Genomic DNA, 18,698 nt, shown 5'->3' on the forward strand with positions numbered 1-18,698 from the left:
AATGGAATGGTATTGAAAACCTTAAGACTATGCATCAGGAGCACACTGACTACAGAAGAAGCAAATCACTGCATAAGAGCTTCACCCTACCCACTCTGTCAGCCATCTATAGAAGAGTCTGTGGTTTTCCCATTGTCTCATTAGCCACCTTGGAATCTGCAAAGCCATAGCTGAAGTAAGTCCTCAACACCAAGGATTGCCAAAGAACAAAATAAATAATTTGTAAGAAGAGCTCAAATTCACTCAACCTATTCTCATAAGGCATGCTCTCCAATCCAGGCAACATTCTTGTAAATCTCTTCTGCACTCTCTCTATAGTATTTACATCCTTCCTGTAGTGAGGTGATCAGAATTGATCACAGTACTCCAAGTGGAGTCTAAGGTCTTGTATTACCTTAGTTAATACAACATTACCTTATGGCTCTTGAACTCAGTCCTACGGTTGACGAAGGCTATCACACCATTCGCCCTCTTAACAACACTGTCAACCTGTGCAGCAACTTTGGGTTGTCCTATGTACACGGACCCTAGATCACGTTGATAACTTTACTTTCTGAATATTATGTAGGCCTTGCTGTATACAAGTATGGATGACTTCATTTTCTGAGGTGTTGAGAAAGGAACTGAGCATTTGTCTTCATTGTCTAAAATTCCCACTTGTAATGACAAGCAAGAAATGAATGAAACAGCAGAATTGTAGACCTATTGCACTTCCCTTCTGGAACTGTGTTGTTTAATATTTGGAAGAAAGGTGTAATGAGGGGGTCTTGGTGACACAAAGTAAGCATTGGTACCAGCATTATTGGTGTGTAGATACTGCTTGTTAATATTGTTGATAACAAACTTCCCACATGTGCAAAATGTTGTTAGTTACCATTAACATCTAACCAATAGAATTAAGGTTCAAACGCAATAATGAAATTGAAGTGAATTCTTTAAAACAAGTATCTCTTTCTCTCAACTTCAATCTGCCTTATAAAATGGAGGACACAAAATGTACTAGTTGCTTCAGAAGTTTATGTCCTCATTCTGTCTCTGTTCTGATTGAACATTGTTATCTTAAAGACTGACAAATTAGGTTAAAATATTTTGATAATTAGAAGTATTGCCTTATTTTAAATAACTTGATCTTCACGAGTAAAGTTAGTCAAATGTGTTTTCAGAAAAACTGATATAATTAGGTTCACAAATAAAAGCTGAAATTTCAGCAGATCTGGTAGCATTGTAGAGAGATATAAACAGAAAATCCTGGAAGCATTCAGCAGGTAAGACAGCCTATGTGGAAAGAGAAGTGGTTAACAATTCAGATCTGGATCCCTTCATCAGAACTGGGAAATGGAGAAAACAAGTTAGTAATGGGTAAAAAAAAAACAGAATACATCTGATAGGTGAAGTCATATGGGTTAATGGGGCAGTTATGGTAACAGTTGACACATAATGCTGCTTTGCATTAATAGTGAGGCTGTGAGACATGTCCAACAGGCCAATGAAAGAAAAATAGAACCATAATGATTTCAGGCAGAAATTACTTCTGATATAGACAAACAATAAGTTACCCAACTTGGACAAATTCAGTATTGAATCTGTAAGGCAGCAACATGTTCAGATGGATGAAATGTTGTTTCTCAAGTTTGTATTGGATTTTGTTATAATGGTACAGGAGGGAACAGACAGGAAGGGTTAGAGTGGGAGCAGAACAGAGAATTTAAGTGATTGGCAACAGGAAGCTCAGGGTCACTCCGTAGACAGAGTTTAGGTACTCTGCAAAGTGACCCCCAATGTCAGTTTCATTTCTGTGATGTAGAGAACTGTATTGTGAGCACTAAGTTCAACAGACTGGCTTGGAAGTAGCTTTCATTTCAGTTTCTTAGTGTTTGGAGTATTTTGCTTTGAGATTGGATTCAATGCTGACATTTGCCACTTGTCCAATTTTACTTTGCCTTGAATTTTAACAATCTTATTGTATGAGATATAAAATCTGCTTTGAGTTTTCTGCCTTAGATTAAATTATTGCAGAATATCTAATTTAACAACAGTTTAAGATAATTAAAGGATTTGATAGGATTGAGGCAGGAAATATGTTCCAGATGTTGGGAGAGTCCAGTACCAGAGGGCATGGATTGAGAATAAGAGGTCAGTTATTTAAAACATAGTTGAAGAGCTTCTTCTCCCAGAGAGTTGTGGAGGTGTGGAATGCACTGCCTCGGAAGACGGTGGAGGCCAATTCTCTGGATGCTTTCAAGAAGGAGCTAGATAGATATCTGATGGATAGGGGAATCAAGGGATATGGGGACAAGGCAGGGACTGGGTATTGATAGTGAATGATCAGCCATGATCTCAGAATGGCGGTGCAGACTTGAGGGGCCAAATGGTCTACTTCTGCACCTATTGTCTATTGTCTATTGTTTCGGTGGGGGGGAATCAAGTGTGTCTAAAGTAGAGTTTTGATGTCATAGGTTTAATGTGACTGAAAAATTACTTGGATGTCAATTGTACTAGTGGAATAACATTTTAACTATTATCTGAGTAGTTTTCTTTTTAAGAACATGAATTCTAGTAGAGTAGGGATAGTTGGGTTGGGGTGTAGTTTACATATTTTGTAGACCTTTGCATACATTTCAATGTTATTTGAACTTTAATATTCTAAATTCAGCCTTCATGGATTTGAAAGCAGCTTTTTTGTTTTTAAAGTCCTCATTTTCTCTTCTTGTGTTTCTCTCCGTGGAGAAATCCATGCTTTTGTGAAGAGGGATGTAGTTGGTTTTTGGTTTATGAAATTGGAAAAACATACTTCCTGCATATTTACTTGTCTCAATAATTAAGGGATAAAATATATTCATTTATTTATATATAGCATGGAATAGGCCTTTCCAGCCCTTCAAGCTGAGTTGCTCAGCCCTATTTAACCCTAGCCTAATCACAGGGCAATTTACAATGACCAATTAACATATCAACCAGTACATCTTTGGACTGTAGGAGGAAATTGGAGCACCCAGAGGAAACCATGCAATCACAGGGAAAATGTATAAATTCCTTACAGACAGTGGCAGGAAATGAAGTGGGTTGCTGGTACTGTAAAGCGTGTGCTAACCACTACGCTATTGTGCCACCATAACTGGATTGGTGATATTGTGGTGTCCATTCTATTCATTCCTAGACGTATTAACTGAGATCCTGTCCAAGGCTATTGCCAACGGGGTCAAGTCTGCACTTGGAGCAGGTGATCCACCCAGACCAAACCTGTGCTGTACCGGGCAGGAAGATCTCAGACAGCCTCACGCTGCTGAGGGACACCATCGCCTACATGCAGGACAGGGGTGGACGCCTGCCTGGTCAGCTTGGACTAGGAGAAAGCCTTTGACAGGATATTGCACACGTACATGGTGGATGTACTCTCCAAAATGGGATTTAGGGAGGGAATCCGGAATTAGATCAAACTGCTCTACATGGACATCTATAGCGAAGTCCAGGTCAACGGGTGGGAAACAGACAGCTTCCCCATCAGGTCTGGAGTCAGGCAGGGCTGCCCTCTCTCCCCTGTCTTGGTTGTGTGCTGCATAGAACCCTTTGCCAAAGCCATCAGAAGGGATTAGGGCATAAGAGGGGTGACACTGCCAGGCAGTGGAGGGACCCAAGTCAAAACCTCCCTGTACATGGACAAAGTCACCGTCTTCTGCTCTGATCCGAGGTCAGTTCACAGGCTGATCAGCATCTGCGAACAGTTCGAGCTAGCGTCGGGGGCCAGGGTCAACCACACGAAGAGCGAAGCCATGCTCTTCGGCAACTGGCCCAACCGATCCAGCGACCCTTCACCTTCTCGTGAAGGTGTTGGGGATCTGGTTCGGAGGGGCCAAGGCGTGCAACAAGAACTGGCAGGAGCAGACGGTCAAGGTCAAACAGAAACTGGGACTGTGAGGAGGGCACTTCCTATCGATAGCGGACAAGAACCTGGTCATCAGGTGTGAGGTGCTCTCGGGGCTGCTGTACTTGGCGCAGGTGTGGCCAGTCCCCTGCTCCTTCAGCTTGGAAATGACCCGAGCCATCTTCAGATTCGTCTGGGGATCCAAGATGGAGCGGGTCAGATGGACCACCATGTACAAGTCCCTGGACAACAGGGGCAAAAACGTCCCCAATGTCGCCCTCACCCTGATGGCCAGCTTCGTGTGTGGCTGCATCAGGTTGTGTGTGGGTCCCAGGTACTTGGGCACCAAGTACCACTGCGTGCCTGGGTTCTACCTGTCGTCCTGGCTACGAAGGATGGGTCTGGCCCCTTTCCCGCGCAATACCCTTGTCAGCTGGTTGTTGCTGCCATACCTGTCCTTCGTAGAGAAGTTCTTTCAGGTCAACACCTTTGACCACAGGGCCATCAGGCAGTGATCAGCACGTAAGGTCCTGCAGGTACTGCAGGAGAAGGACGTGATGGACACAGTGGGGTGGTTCCTGAGCAGACCGTCCAGTTCATCTGGTAAAATGCCTCATCGCCAGACCTCACCAGTAGGCACCAAGACCTCGCCTGGCTGGCGGTGAGAGGGGCCCTCCCAGTCCAATCCCTCCTGTACGCCCAGAACATCGTCTCCACACCCCTCTGCCCACAGGAGGATTGCAGTGAGGAGGAGTCGGTGACCCACCTCTTTGCACACTGTGGGTTTGCGGAGAAGGTGTGGAGGAGGATGGAAGGGACAGTGTCGAGATTCATCCCCAGGAACTGTGTAACAGAGGACTCTGGGATCTATGGGCTATTCCCAGGGACGCACACCGAGACCAACATCCGGTGCTGCTGGCAGATCATCAACTTGGTCAAAGACACTCTTTGGTCAACCTGGAACTTGATGGTCTACCAGCACACGGAGATGTCCATGGGGGAATGCTGCCAACTGGCACATTCTCGGCTGCAGGAGTACGTGCTGAGAGATGCATTCAAACTTGGTGCAGCCACCGCAAGGGCCCAGTGGGGAAGGACCACAGTCTAGGGTTCTTCCCCCGCGGGAGCTGAGGGGTAGGGGGCGGGATATGTACCCCTAAACAAGTGTATGTAAATATGGAATAACAGAGTGCCACATGGGTGGTGAAAAGCGTGAAAATGTAAAGACTGTAATGGAAACAGTTGTAAAGGATTGAAAGTCATTGAATGGTTTATTGTATATAATTTTATTTTTGAATGAAGTATATTTTGTTTAATTTTTAAAAAAAAATTAACTGATGGCTTTCCCTCTCCTTCTGTCAGGTATTTTCGCTGTAACTTTAATTCAGAATGCCATTAGTGAAGAGGAACATAGAACCAAGATACTTGTGCCATACAGTGCTGCCAGGAAATATCCGTAATGAACTAGAATGTGTCACTAACGTTTCTCTAGCAAATGTAATCCGACAGTTAAGCAGCCTCAGTAAGTAATTTGAATTTCACTTTCCTCTTAGATGTTTTGTATTATGATTTATTGTTGCCAACTCAAGCATCATGTCATAATTCTCAATGCTGTGAGAACAAATGATCAAAATGTTACAGTAGGTGCATTGCATTGTTGATAGTCTTGTTTAATTAAAGCTTGAACATTTTTGGGTTTAATGATTTTTAGAGGTAGTGGTGGAAGTAACTTTTTATCCTCCCCAAGGATGTGAGAAATAGAATTATAGTCAGCCTGTAAAATTCAGTGTCAGCAATCTATGCCAGCTATGTAGAATTTCAATTTTGCTTTTGCCTGTTGCTTTCAAATGTGCCTGTAGACCACTAGTATTTGTCTATGAGACATGTTGGTCAGAGGAAAATTAGATTTTTATTGAAGATATGGTTAATGGAATGGCTAAGCTAGTCTATAAAAATACGAAGTGGTTATTTCTACAGTTATCAGCCACTTTTCAGAATTTACAGCTCCTTTACAGTACATGGCATTACATATTTTTTAAAAGAAAGTGTAGTCTCAGCTGCTGGAATTGGAAATAAATACTTGACGAAAATTAAAATGCATGAGAAAGAGGACGTCACTTAACATGTAATCAGGGTCTGCATATCTGATCACCATTGATGGAAGAACTATGTTCTGTAGTTGGTCTCTTCATGGAGTCCAGCAGGGAACTGCAAACTTTCATGGATTTTCCAAAACTTGCAGTCGGAAATTTTCATACTAATCTGTTGAAAAGCATTGGTTTTAGTGAGGAAAATCAGCTAAATAGAAGATAAGTGCAAGTTTATTTTCTTTATAAATTTGTGTTGATTTTAATCCACAAGATTTTATAAAGGTTTAATTTGTAAGAAAGAAATAAAATTGGTCTACACTCAACTTCTTGCACTGGTAAGTTGGTTCAAAAGCAATTCTGATTTGGTGCCTGTGAAATTTGAATACCCTGCACTACATTGGGCCTTATTAGTCTGCTGGGAGCTGCCATCTCTTGAATGAATGCATCTTTGGGCCCATTCCAGTTATGAGCAGACTTCAAGGGCATTCATCAATCTGTTAAAGAATTGGGCCTTGGATACTGAGTGTGAAATAGTTTTCGCTGATCTATGTTTTATGTCCCGCAGGTAATCGTAATGCACAATACAAATTCCTTTCACAGTTGGATAGATGCTTACACTTGATTTATCAAGTTTTTGTCATTGACACCACCTTAGAGATTTTTTTCTCCAAATTTTAACCTTTGTTTGAAACCCCAGGTAAATATGCAGAAGATATATTTGGAGAACTCTTCAATGAGGCTCATAGCTTCTCCTTCAGGGTTAACTCTTTGCAGGAACGTGTCGACCGCCTATCTGTTAGTGTCACCCAGCTGGATCCAAAAGAGGAAGAATGTAAGTTTTTAAATACAGTGGATATTAGTTATTTAGGACACATTGTGGGACCAGTATATTTTGACCCAATTAAGCATCTACCTCAATTAGACAAAGCTTCATGGAAATAGTTAAAAGGGTATAAAAAGAACTCAAGCTGAGTAACAAATTATGTATTTAAATAAAACATAAAACAAATTAGAACATTATCAATACTACAGCGATGCTATAAAACTGTATTGGTTCCTAATACCTATTGATGGAGAAATTCATCCGCATTGTGTTCTTTTGATTGTAGATATACAAAATCACCACAGGTACCTAGTGCAGATAATGGACTACTGTTGATGATTGCATCCTCCAAATCTTCATTTTCATTGTAATATTCAAGACGATTAACTTACTGAAGTAGCAAAATCGTTACATTTTGACTCTTGGTCATTTCTGACATCTGGAAGCCTAAATGCTTGAAACTGCAGTGAGCAAAACAGTCTTACTGCTTATTTCTTGCCAACTAGCAGTGACAAAAATTGCTGCTTTTTGAATGCAAATTCACACAACTGATATATGTAAAAACTGTTCACTCAAAGCATAGTGTTGATCTAATGGCCACGCAAGTGCATGAGACTGATGTCAGTTAGAAACTGTTCAGCAACAGTCTCCAGTCCCAATTAAGTGGCATAGTGTCCTGGCTATTTTCTTGATTAGTTTTTGTACTTTAAGAGTTGTCCTTATCTGATGGCCCAATTAACTAGAATTCACTGTACGCAATATCTACAGTGAGAAAAATTATTATAAATTTCATGCTAAAGTCTCTCTCAAATGTCCCAGTATTTTTGACACAGACAGGATCTTACTGCTAACTCAAGTTTTGGTTTGTGCTAGCAGTGTTATGCACATTCTATTCCTTGACTCTTTATTGTACTCAGAGCCATTAAAGTTATAGTACAGGAAAGGCTGTATGGTCCTTCATGTCCATATCCAAGAAAAATTGAGCTAATGAGGTTGCTTAGGTTTGAATATTCTTGTCTTTATCCAAGTACTTCTCAAATTTCCTGACGGCTTTTATCTTCATAACTGGAATATAACAAGGTATCTTTTATTTTGATGAATAGTGGAGCAGATTTGAGGGGCTCACATTTATTATCACTGACAAATGACATGAACTTTGTTGTTCTGGTATAACAGTGGAGCAAAGATAAAAGATCTACAAGTTGCATGCGTACAATAATACAAGAAAATGAATAATGACAGGTCATTGGGGTATATCTGGTGATGCATTGTTAGCAACTTGGCGTGAACACCTGCCTTCCCTGCTTGAGCAAGTCGAGGAATGAATCATGAACCTGATGTAAAGACATTGCCTGTGAAGGCTTGGATTGGTGGGGCAAGGTGCACAGTATATTTGTTGAATGCTGAAAGTTGGGCACTGGCAGTACCTGCTTCATGGGCAGATAGAACATCTGGATCTAATGATCTCTCATCACCTTCGATGTGATGAAAGCTGTTGTCTAACTCACTCTTTAGTTCCATAGCTCTCCCCAGCATGGAGATTTCTCTATGATAACAAGCTGTGGGGCAATTCATTGTTAGAGGAGGGCAATGATTCAGACTAGGTTCCCAGTCAGTAGCATGCAACCCAAGTGGGTGTATTTTTAAAATTGCAGTATTTTGACTGGAGAACCAAGAGCCCTATAATAAATCAACATTCTGCTGTGTAATACTAGTGTAAAGTAGTGTTACAGTGCTTTTAACTCTCGTACATACTTTTTGCCTAGCAATATGGTTACGTTTGCAAACAATGTGGTGATACATATTAGAAATTAGGTGCAAGTAGAATAATGTTTGGAGAGGTCATTTTATAGAACACCTTTAAATTGGTTTACATAGAATGACATCAATTACTTTAATTTTCAGTGTCCCTTCAAGATATCACGATGAGGAAAGCCTTTAGAAGCTCTACAATTCAAGACCAGCAACTGTTTGACCGTAAATCATTACCTATTCCGTTGCTGGAAACATACAGTACATGTGAGAAACCTCCGCCTCTTAACATCCTTTCTGCATACAGGTCAGAAAAACTTATTCTTCAAAAAATTGTATTGTATGATATTAGCATTAGATTTTTGTGATAAAGTTGAACTAACCTTGTAATGAAGTGAATTGGAACTGAGCAGAATCTTAAAAATCCAGTAAAAGATTGTATATAAGAAACGAGCAAAGTAATGTTATTTGGCGATCTGAATTACTCCACTATTCAATAAAGGCATAGCTGATCTTTTACCTCAGGGCCACTTTCCTGCATTAATTACATATCCCTTGATATCCATTGGAACACAGTTCAGGTAAGCAGGCTACCTTGTCGATTAGCTAAATTATTTTGCATGAACTAGAAAATGGGAAAATGTTTTATTTAATTTCTATTAGTTGCTTGTTGAGAGGTCTTTTTATCATAGATGGTTGATGAAAACACCTTAAATCATGTTTTAAAGCCACAAAGCAGTTTGACCATTAGTTTGTTTCTGGTGTTAAGCTGTTGAATCTTCATGGCAATTAAAAGACAGCATTCAAACAGCTTGGCGTATACAAAGCTTTTATGCCTTGTTTCTCCATGTATCTTCATGTAGTCTCACTGGAGAGAAAAAAAACTCTGAAATTAAAAGTAAATTTATTATCAATGTACATACAGTATATGTCACCTTATGCAACAATGAGATTTATTTTCTTGCTGGCATTTACAGTAAGTACAAAGAAACGACAACAAAATGAGCAAAATAATAAGAAATAAATTAGCAATAAATATCAAACATGAGATGAAGAGTCCTTGAAAGTGTGTCCATAGTTTGGGCGAACAGTTTAGTGTTGGAGTAAATGAAGTTGAGTGAAGTTATCCCCTCAGGTTCAAGAGCCTGATGGTTGAGGGGTAATGACTGTTCCTGAACCTGGTGATCAGGGTCCTGAGACACTTGTACCTCCTTCCTGATGGCCTAGATAGTGGGGGGGTCTCTGGATGCTGCTATCCTGTGAGAATGCTCCATGTAGGTGTGCTCAGTGGTGGGGAGGGCTTTACCCATGATGGACTGGGTTGTATCCACTACTTCTTGTAAACTTTTTATTCAAAAGGATTGGTGTTTCCATATCAAGTCATGATACAACTAGTCAATATACTCTCCACCATATATCTATAGAAGTTTGTCAAAGTTTTAGATGATATACTGAATCTGCACAAAGTTCTAAGAAAGTAGAGGTGCTGCTGTGCTTTCTTCATAAATGCACTTATGTGCTGGACCCAGGACAGATCCTCTAACATGATAACACCAAGGAATTTTAAAAGTTGCTGATCCTCTCCACCTCTGATCTCCTGATGAAGACTGGTCCATGGTCCTCTACTTTCGTTCTCCTAAAGTCAATAATCGGCTCCTTTGCCTTGTTGGCATCGAGTGAAAGGTTGTTATTGTGGCACCATTCTGCCAGATTTTTAATCTCCCTCTTATATGCTGATTCATCACCACCTTTGATTCGGCCAGTGACAGTGGTGTTGTCAGCAAACTTAAATAAGGCATTGGAACTGTGCTTAGCCTCACAGTCATAAGTGTAATGCAAGTAGAGCAGGGGGCTAAGCACACAGCCTTGTTGTGCATCTGTGCTGATCATGATTGAGGAAAGATGCTACCAATACAAACTGATTGAGATCTGCAAGTGAAGAAATTGAGGACACAGTTGCACAAGGAAGTATCAAGGCTTAAGTCTTGAGAAGTTATTAATTTTTTTCGGGGGAATGATAGTACTGAATGCCAAGCTGTAGTCAATGAGAGCATCTTGATGTATGCATCTTCACTGTCCAGATGTTCCAGGGTCGAGTGAAGAGCCAATGAAATGGCATCTGCTTTTATAACAGTATAACAGTATGTAAATTGGAATAGGTCCAAGTTGTTTAGAGTTGATATGTTTCATCACCAACCTCTCAAAGCACTTTATCGCAGTAGATGTAAGTCATTGAGGCAAGTTAACACAATCTTCTTGGGCTCTGGTATAATTGAAGCCTGTTTGAAACAGGTGGGTACCTCAGAATGCTTAAATGAGGGTTCAAAGCTATCAGTGAGCACTGTAGCCAGTTGATGAGCACAGGTCTTCAGTAGTCGGCCACAGACACAGGTTTAAGGTGCTAGGAAGTAGGTACTGAGGAGATGTCAGGGGTAAGTTTTTTTTACTCAGAGTGGTGAGTGCGTGGAATGGGCTGCCAGCAACAGTGGTGGAGGTGGAGACAATAGGCTCTTTTAAGAGACTTTTGGATAGGTACATGGAGCTTAGTAAAATAGAGAGCTATAGGTAAGCCTAGTAATTGCTAAGGTAGGGACATGTTCGGCACAAATTTGTGTGCTGAAGGGCCTGTATTGTGCTGTAGGTTTTCTATGTTTCTATGTAACAGTCTTGGCTGAATGCTTTCTGTGAGGATGCTATCAAGTTGGCCTTAGGCTAAAATCACAGGATCGTAGGGACTGTGGGAGTTTGTGAAGATGCCTTCGTGTTTTGACAGTCAAAGCAAACATAAAAGGCACTGAGCTCATCTATGAGCGAATTGTCACATATATTGCTTGGTTTCAATGTGTAGGAGGTGATAACATTCAGACTCTGCCACAGCTGTTGAGCATCCTTCAGTGATTCAAGTTTGGTTTGGAATTACCTTTTTGCACGTGAGATAGCTTTCTGGAGGTTGTACCTGGTCCCCTTGTATTTTACTTGATTACCAAACTTGCATGCCTCTGATCTGGACCTCAGCATATTACAGATCATTTGGTCCAGCCAGGACTTCTGGTTGGGGAAGATTCTGAATGATTGTGTGGCATACACTTGTCTACCACAATTTTTATAAAGACAATGACAACTATGGAATATTCATTCAAATCCTCTGAGGTCTTGAACACAACCCAGTATACTGACTTGAAGTAATCCTGTAACTGCTTCTTTACTTCCTATGACCACTTCTTTGTTGCCCTTATTTCTGGAGTTTTTCTCTTTAGCTTCTGCCTGTATGTACGTAGAGGAGGACAGCCAGATAGTCAGATTTCCTGAAGTGTAGTCTAGGAATGGAACAGTAGGCATTCCTTTCTTTTTTTTCTAAATCTTTTTATTAATATTAGTAATATGGACAGAATACAAATGATATATTGATAAAGAAATTACCAACATACAAATTCCATTACATATGAAAAAAAACATACATAATAGTTACAATATAAATGATTTTACCAAGACATAAGCCATAAAATATATGTATGAACATGGTAAGTCTAGATATTTCATAATATATGATATAAAGAAAGAAAAAAGAAAGAAAAAAATATATATAATGCAAAACTAGCTAATCTAATCTAATAACTAATATAGAAGAAAAAAGAAGCAAAAAAAGAGAGAGAGAGAAAAAAAAGGGGGCTGTTTATAATATCTCACAAAAATAAATATTCATCAATGCCGTCACTTCCGGTCCTCTCAACATACATAAGCTAAAAGCTGGGAAATCAAATGAACTTGGCACAGGGTCATATTACATCATATGAAAATGTTGAATAAATGGTCTCCATAACTTTTCAAATTTAATAGAAGTCTCAAAAGTACCACTTCTAATTTTTTCTAAATTTAAACATAACATAGTTTGAGAGAACCAATTAAATACAGTGGGAGGATTAATTTCCTTCCAATTCAATGATATAGAACTTCTAGCCATCAGAGTTAGAAATGCAATCATTCGACGAGCAGAAGATAAATGCAGTGAGTCTAACATTGGTAAACCAAAAATTGCGGTAATAGGATGAGGTGTCTATGTACGACCTTAAATTGTTTTAATGAATGTTTGGCACATAACGATGATGTATTAACTAATTGAAGAATTCTATCCCAATTCTCACTAGAAATACTAAGACTAAGCTCCCTTTCCCAATCCTTTTTAGTCTTATAAAGAGGCTCTGAACGTATCTTCATAATTATATTATAAAGTTTTGAAATAAGCCCTTTTTGAAAAGGGTCTAATTCAAATAAACTCTCCAAATATCTGAAGGCACAAAATTTGGAAACGTAGGGAGTACAGAACTTAAAAAATGTCTAATCTGTAAATATCTAAAAAAATGAAATCTAGGCAAGTTATATTTGTTGGGTAATTGCTCGAAAGGCATGAAACAATTGTCTAAAAATAAATCAGAAAATCTTAGTAATCCCTTAGTTTTCCAAGCCGAATAAGCTTGATCTATAATGGAAGGGTGGAAAAAACAATTAGATACAATAGGACTATTTAAAACGAATTGAGTTAACCCAAAAAATCTCCGAAATTGAAACCATATACGCAAAGTATGTTTAACTATCGGGTTGTCAATTCGTTTCGGCAATTTAGAAAGAGCAAAAGGGAGAGAAGTCCCTAAAATAGAACCCAGAGCATAAGCTGATACCGATTTAGTTTCTAAACTGGCCCAACAAGGGCCGAAAGATCCACCCCCATCTTTCAACCAACATAACAAATATCTAATATTAACTGCCCAATAGCAAAATCTGAAATTAGGTAATGCTAAACCGCCTTCCTTTTTTGTCTTCTGTAAGGCATTCCTAATCATAGTATAATAGTGGTCAAGTATGTTGGGACCCTTTGTACTGCTGGTGATATGTTGATGATGACTTGGCAGAGATTTCTTCAAACAACCCTGACTGAAGTCTTCAACAATGATTTGAAAGGCATCAGAGTAGGCTACTTCTTGTTTGCTAATCACTGAATTCAATACCTCAAGTGCTATCTTAATGTAAGCCTTTGGCAATATGTAAACTGCATTCAGGATGGTGAAGGAAAATTTCTTGGTAGGTAGAAGTTAATCATTCAAGTTAATCAGTTCAAGGAGCAAGAATGCAACAAGACCACTATGTCTGAGCGGTATCACAAAGAGTTTATCATGAAACACAGACTCACACCTTTTGCCCTCTTTGAATTGGTAGTCCAGTCTACCTGGTGTATCGAGAAGCCTTCAGGTCTTACCAGCATATCCGGCATGCTTTGAGTGAGCCATGTCTCCATGAAACACAGAATGCAGCAATCCCTCAATTCCCTCTGAATCAACATTCTTGCCCAGAGGGCCTTAACCTTGTTTTCTAGTGATTGTACATTTGCAAACAAGATGCTGGGTTGAGGAAATTTTACCACCCAGCATTTTAATCTGGCTTGGAGTTCTCCCCTCCTCCCTCTCTTCTGGTCATGGTGATGTACCTTTGTCCACTTAATGGTGCCATAGCTACGTACTTGAGAGTTAAGTTTACCAGCTCTGTACTTCACCCCTCCCCCTTCTGGTTTCACCTATCATCTGTTTCTCCCTCCTTTCCCCCCAGCTTTTAAATCTCCTCATCTTTTTTTTCTCCTGTCCTGCTGAAGGGTCTTGGCCCGAAACGTCAATATTACTCTTGATGCTGCCTGGCCCGCTGAGTCCCTCCAGCATCGTGTGTGTGTTATGTGGCAAGTTACCATGTTCTTCTTGGGTATTATTGAAGTCTGCTTGAAGCACATAGGTACCTCAGCCTGCTGAAGCAAGAGGTTGTAAATGTCGGTCAGGAAACACTCTAGCCAGTTGATTAGCACAGGTCTTTCATACTCAGCCAGATACACTGTCTGGGCCAGATGCCTTTCAAGGGTTCACCCTCCTGAAGAATGCTTTCATATCTGCCTCAGAGAATGAAATCACAGGGTCATGGGGGTTTGCAAAGGGTCCTCTATATTCTGATGGTTAAAAGGCTTGAGGTCATCTGGGAGTGAAATCTTCTTGTCATTTATGTTGCTTGGTTTCATTTGTAGAAAATGATATCGTTTAGACCCTGCCACAGATGTTGGGCAAACTTCACTGACTCCATTTTATCTGGAGTTTCCACTTCTTATATAAGATGGCTTTCTGGAGATACTACCTAGATCTCCTGTACTCTCCTGGGTCTCCATTCCTGAACACCACTAATCTAGTCCTTTGCAGATTGCAGATCTATTGGCTCATATAGACTTCTGGTTGGGGAAGACCTTGAATGATTTAGTGGGTACATGCTCACCCACAAGTGTCTTTATAAAGTCCATAACAACCGTGGCGTATTCATCCTCTGGGTCCTTGAACATGGCCTAGTCCACTGACTCAGAGCAATCCTGTAACCGCTCCTCTGCCTTCCATAACTATCTTTGCTGTCCTTAACTCTGGTGCCTTGCTCTTTAGCAGGATATTCGTTTTCTCATAACATGGGAAGCCATTTAAGCCCATCAAGTGAATGCTTGTGCTGAGTAATCCCATTCTCAATGATTTTCCTTGTTACTTTTCTCCCCATATTCACGTCAACACCAGCCAAACTGTGCTACTCACTGACATACTATGGGGAGATTTACAGTGGTGAGTTAGCTTTGAGCTGAAGGAAAACTGCAACAGTTGGAGGAAACCAGTGCAGTCACGGAAAGAATGTGTGGTCACCATCAGATAGCCCTGGAGGCCAGGATTGAATCCAATCGCTGGAGTTCTGAAGCAGCAACTCTACTAGTTGTAGCAGTGTCATCAAGCAACTGTGTAGTTATATAGCTGCCTTAAGATTCGAGTCACATTTTCCAGTTTAAGATGGCACTGGTGAAGCCCAGCAATGACTTGCTGGTAGCAAACTCAACAAAGAAAGCTATAAATTACTGTATTAATCACACTTTTTATTGGATACAATCACTGCAATCAATAGCCTGTTACTTCCCACTTGGAGTTGAGCTTTTGAACTGCCTGTACAATTTGGCATTTTTGCGGTGTGAATTGAAATCCTGGATGTGCAGGATGGTTACAGCATGGTATATATGGGCCAAATCGAGGTGGCAGAACCCAACCCAAGAGTGAGAAATGAGCCAGTGTTTGGCCATTGCTGAAGTGGACCTGGAGGTTTTTCAACACAGCAGAACCAAAGCAAGGCAGCAGGGCCCGGGTCTGAGAGCAAGGTAGGACCTGAGGTTTGACCGATTTAAGCGCCGGGATGAATTGGAAAGGCTGAGTACAGGCCCAATCAAGGCAGTGGGGCCCTGGTCCAAGAGCAAGGACAACCTGAAGTATGGCCGATTTAAGCACTGGGCCATATTGAAAAGATCATGTTGAAGTGGCCGGTGGTGAGGGATTGGCTAGTGTTCAGCTCTACTCCACAGGTTTGCTCATCTCAGCACTGAACCGAGGCTGTGGCCTGCAACCAATGGGCTTGGAATCAGCTGCAGAAGTGACTGGTTTTGTGGATGTGGACTCACTTTAGTGAACTTCAATCCTGAATGTTATTTGCTTACTCTTATAGTTTGCACAATTTGTTGACCTTTTTTGCACATTGGGCGTTCGACGGTCTTCTTTTTACTGGGCTCTATTGGGGAATCTTTGTTTTGTGTTTGCCTGTAAGGAGACAAATCTCAAGGTTGTATATAGTATACATATTTTGATTTTTAAAATGTACTTTGAACTTTGAATGTTTGAAAGTGAAGGCAATAATATTGTTACTTGAAAGTCATCATTCGGTAGTTCAACTCTCATTGAAGATGAGCATTTGTTAGGTACTTGTATGGCAAGTTTCAGTTACTTGTTACTTATCAGCCTATGCCTAAATGTTGACTTGCTATACACAGGTATGGACTGCTGCACTTCCTGAAGAGTTGTGAACAAAATTGAACAATAGGCCATTAGCAGCTAAGATAAACTCTTCTGATCTTATAATGGAAGAAGTTCATTTTAGCAGCTAAAATAATTGGGTCAAGGATAACTACTCTGTAAAACTGCAGTGATATTTAGGGACTGAGAAAGTCAACTTCCAATCATTGTCTTCTTTTTGTTTGAGCTATAAAACAAAAGTAGTGAAAAAAGTCCCCACCTTTATCCCCATTTACCATTTTATCCATTTATTCATTTTACCAGGGTCCCTTATTATCACACTTCGTCAAATGCTACCTTAATGTCAACGGCACTTACTCTCAGCGCACACCTTACTTAAGCACTTTTATCTGGAGTTGAGAGGTTGGCCTGTTATTGGTGAGTGCCAGCAGAAAGCTCCGGTGTGAATAAAATGATTCAGATGGTTTGTCCCTCTCTGGCATGCACTCTGCCCTACTTGCAATTTTAAACCACTTTTGCAAATCCTGGCTGAAATTGACACTTTCTAGGATTTAACTCTGAACTTTGCCTCCTGTGTAAGGCTGTTTGGCCATTCTGGTGGTAGAGCCTCGTAAGGAAACTGACTAAGCCTTACTTCTTGGGGCTTGCCCCAGACTATCAGCAATAGCATGTCAGTTGTTTTGACCTATATCCAGCCCAGGTAAGTTTAGGAGAGCTATGAGCAAATCAAATCTAACTATATTCTATTGTCCAGGTTGAGGTAGGTCCTCTGAAAAATCATTGCTATTTCAAGGCAGTTTTTAAAAGGTGGTGCTCTTCCTTACATCAATAGTGTTGAGATCATAATAATGGTGCATAGTTCCCTGAAGGTGGAATCTCATGTGGATAGGAGGGGTAAGAAAGCTTTTGGTATTGAGTATTGAGTATAGGAGTTGGAATGTAACGTTAAAATTGTACATGGCATCGGTGACGCCAAATTTGGAGTGTTGTGTACAGTTCTGTTCACCGAATTATAGGAAAGATGTCAACAAAATAGAGTACAGAGGAGATTTACTAGAATGTTACCTGGGTTTCAGCACCTAAGTTACAGAGGAAGGTTGAACAAGTTAGGTCTTTATTCTTTGGAGTGTAGAAGGTTGAGGGGGGGACTAGATAGAGGTATTTAAAATTATGAGGGGGATAGATAGAGTTGATGTGGATGGGTTTTTTCCATTGAGAGTAGGGGAGATTCAAACAAGAAGACATGAGTTGAAGGGGGCAAAAGTTTAGGGGTAACACGAGGGGGAACTTCTTTACTCAGAGAGTGGTAGCTGTGTGGAACGAGCTTCCAGTAGAAGTGGTAGAGGCAGGTTCGATATTGTCATTAAAAAAAATTGGATAGGTATATGGACAGGAAAGGAATGGAGGGTTATGGGCTGAGTGAGACTAGGTGAGAGTAAGCTAGAAGGGCCGAGGTGGCCTGTTTCTGTGCTGTAATTGTTATATGGTCAGGAAGATTGAATGCTTTGAGTATCTAGGTGTGTCCACAATGACGTCGTGTGCTTTGCCTATGACTACAAGAAACTGCAAAGGTGTTGTTGACATGGCTCATCACACCGTGGAAATCAGCCTGTCCAGTTTGGACTCTCTACATTTCTGGACAACTTGGGAAAACAGCTAGCACAGTCAAAGATGCTACCACACCCGTTGTTCTTCCTTCTCCTCCCTTCCATCGGGCAATAGATATAAAATCCTGAAAACATGAACTATCAGGCTCAAGGAAATGAATGGTTCCCTGGTATGATACGATGAACCCTTGATCTCAAAGCTTCATTCTGCCTTGCACCTTACCATCTACCTGCACTGTACTGTAACACTTTATTTTGCATTCTGCTATTTTTTTTTTTACCTTGTACCACCTCAATGCACTGTCATGAATTGATCTGTATGGATTTCATGCAAAAAAGTTTTCACTGTACCTCAGTAGATGGACATAAGCCAATAATAATTATCTTCCATATACAGCCTGTATTGGAAATGAACTGTAAGAGCTTCATGCAGGCAGCCTTCCAGGTTATGATAGGTTTCCATTCCTGAGGACTCTTAAGTCAGAAATAAACAAAAATAGTGTGCAAGAGAGGATCACAGATGCAGATGTGATGGGAAAGCAAGCAGGCAAGGAAAGATCTGGCCCATCAGTTGGCCTTCACTGTCAGGGAGTGCACTGAGTGCTTTCAGCTCTGCTTGGTTCAACCCAGCCCTTGACTGGGGGGTGGAAATCACTTTGTTCACACCTACAGTGCTGTTGCAGTCAGCAAATCCATCTCCACACAAATGCT

At 40.6% G+C, this 18,698-nt stretch overlaps 1 protein-coding gene across 6 annotated transcripts in view; it reads left to right on the forward strand.

Moving 5' to 3' along the window:
- The window catches only part of wasf1 (WASP family member 1), a 97,545-nt gene that overhangs the window by 63,767 nt on the left and 15,080 nt on the right, over positions 1-18,698 (forward strand). For all 6 annotated transcript variants that reach the window (XM_059982950.1, XM_059982948.1, XM_059982951.1 and 3 more), the window contains 3 exons: positions 5,225-5,384; positions 6,650-6,784; positions 8,681-8,834. In XM_059982950.1, the coding sequence (XP_059838933.1) occupies positions 5,252-5,384; positions 6,650-6,784; positions 8,681-8,834 (422 nt within the window). In that variant the 5' untranslated portion in view covers positions 5,225-5,251. The remainder of the gene's footprint in view (positions 1-5,224; positions 5,385-6,649; positions 6,785-8,680; positions 8,835-18,698) is intronic.

Source organism: Hypanus sabinus, chromosome 10, assembly GCF_030144855.1.
Source record: "Hypanus sabinus isolate sHypSab1 chromosome 10, sHypSab1.hap1, whole genome shotgun sequence".
NCBI classification, from domain to species: Eukaryota; Metazoa; Chordata; class Chondrichthyes; order Myliobatiformes; family Dasyatidae; genus Hypanus; species Hypanus sabinus.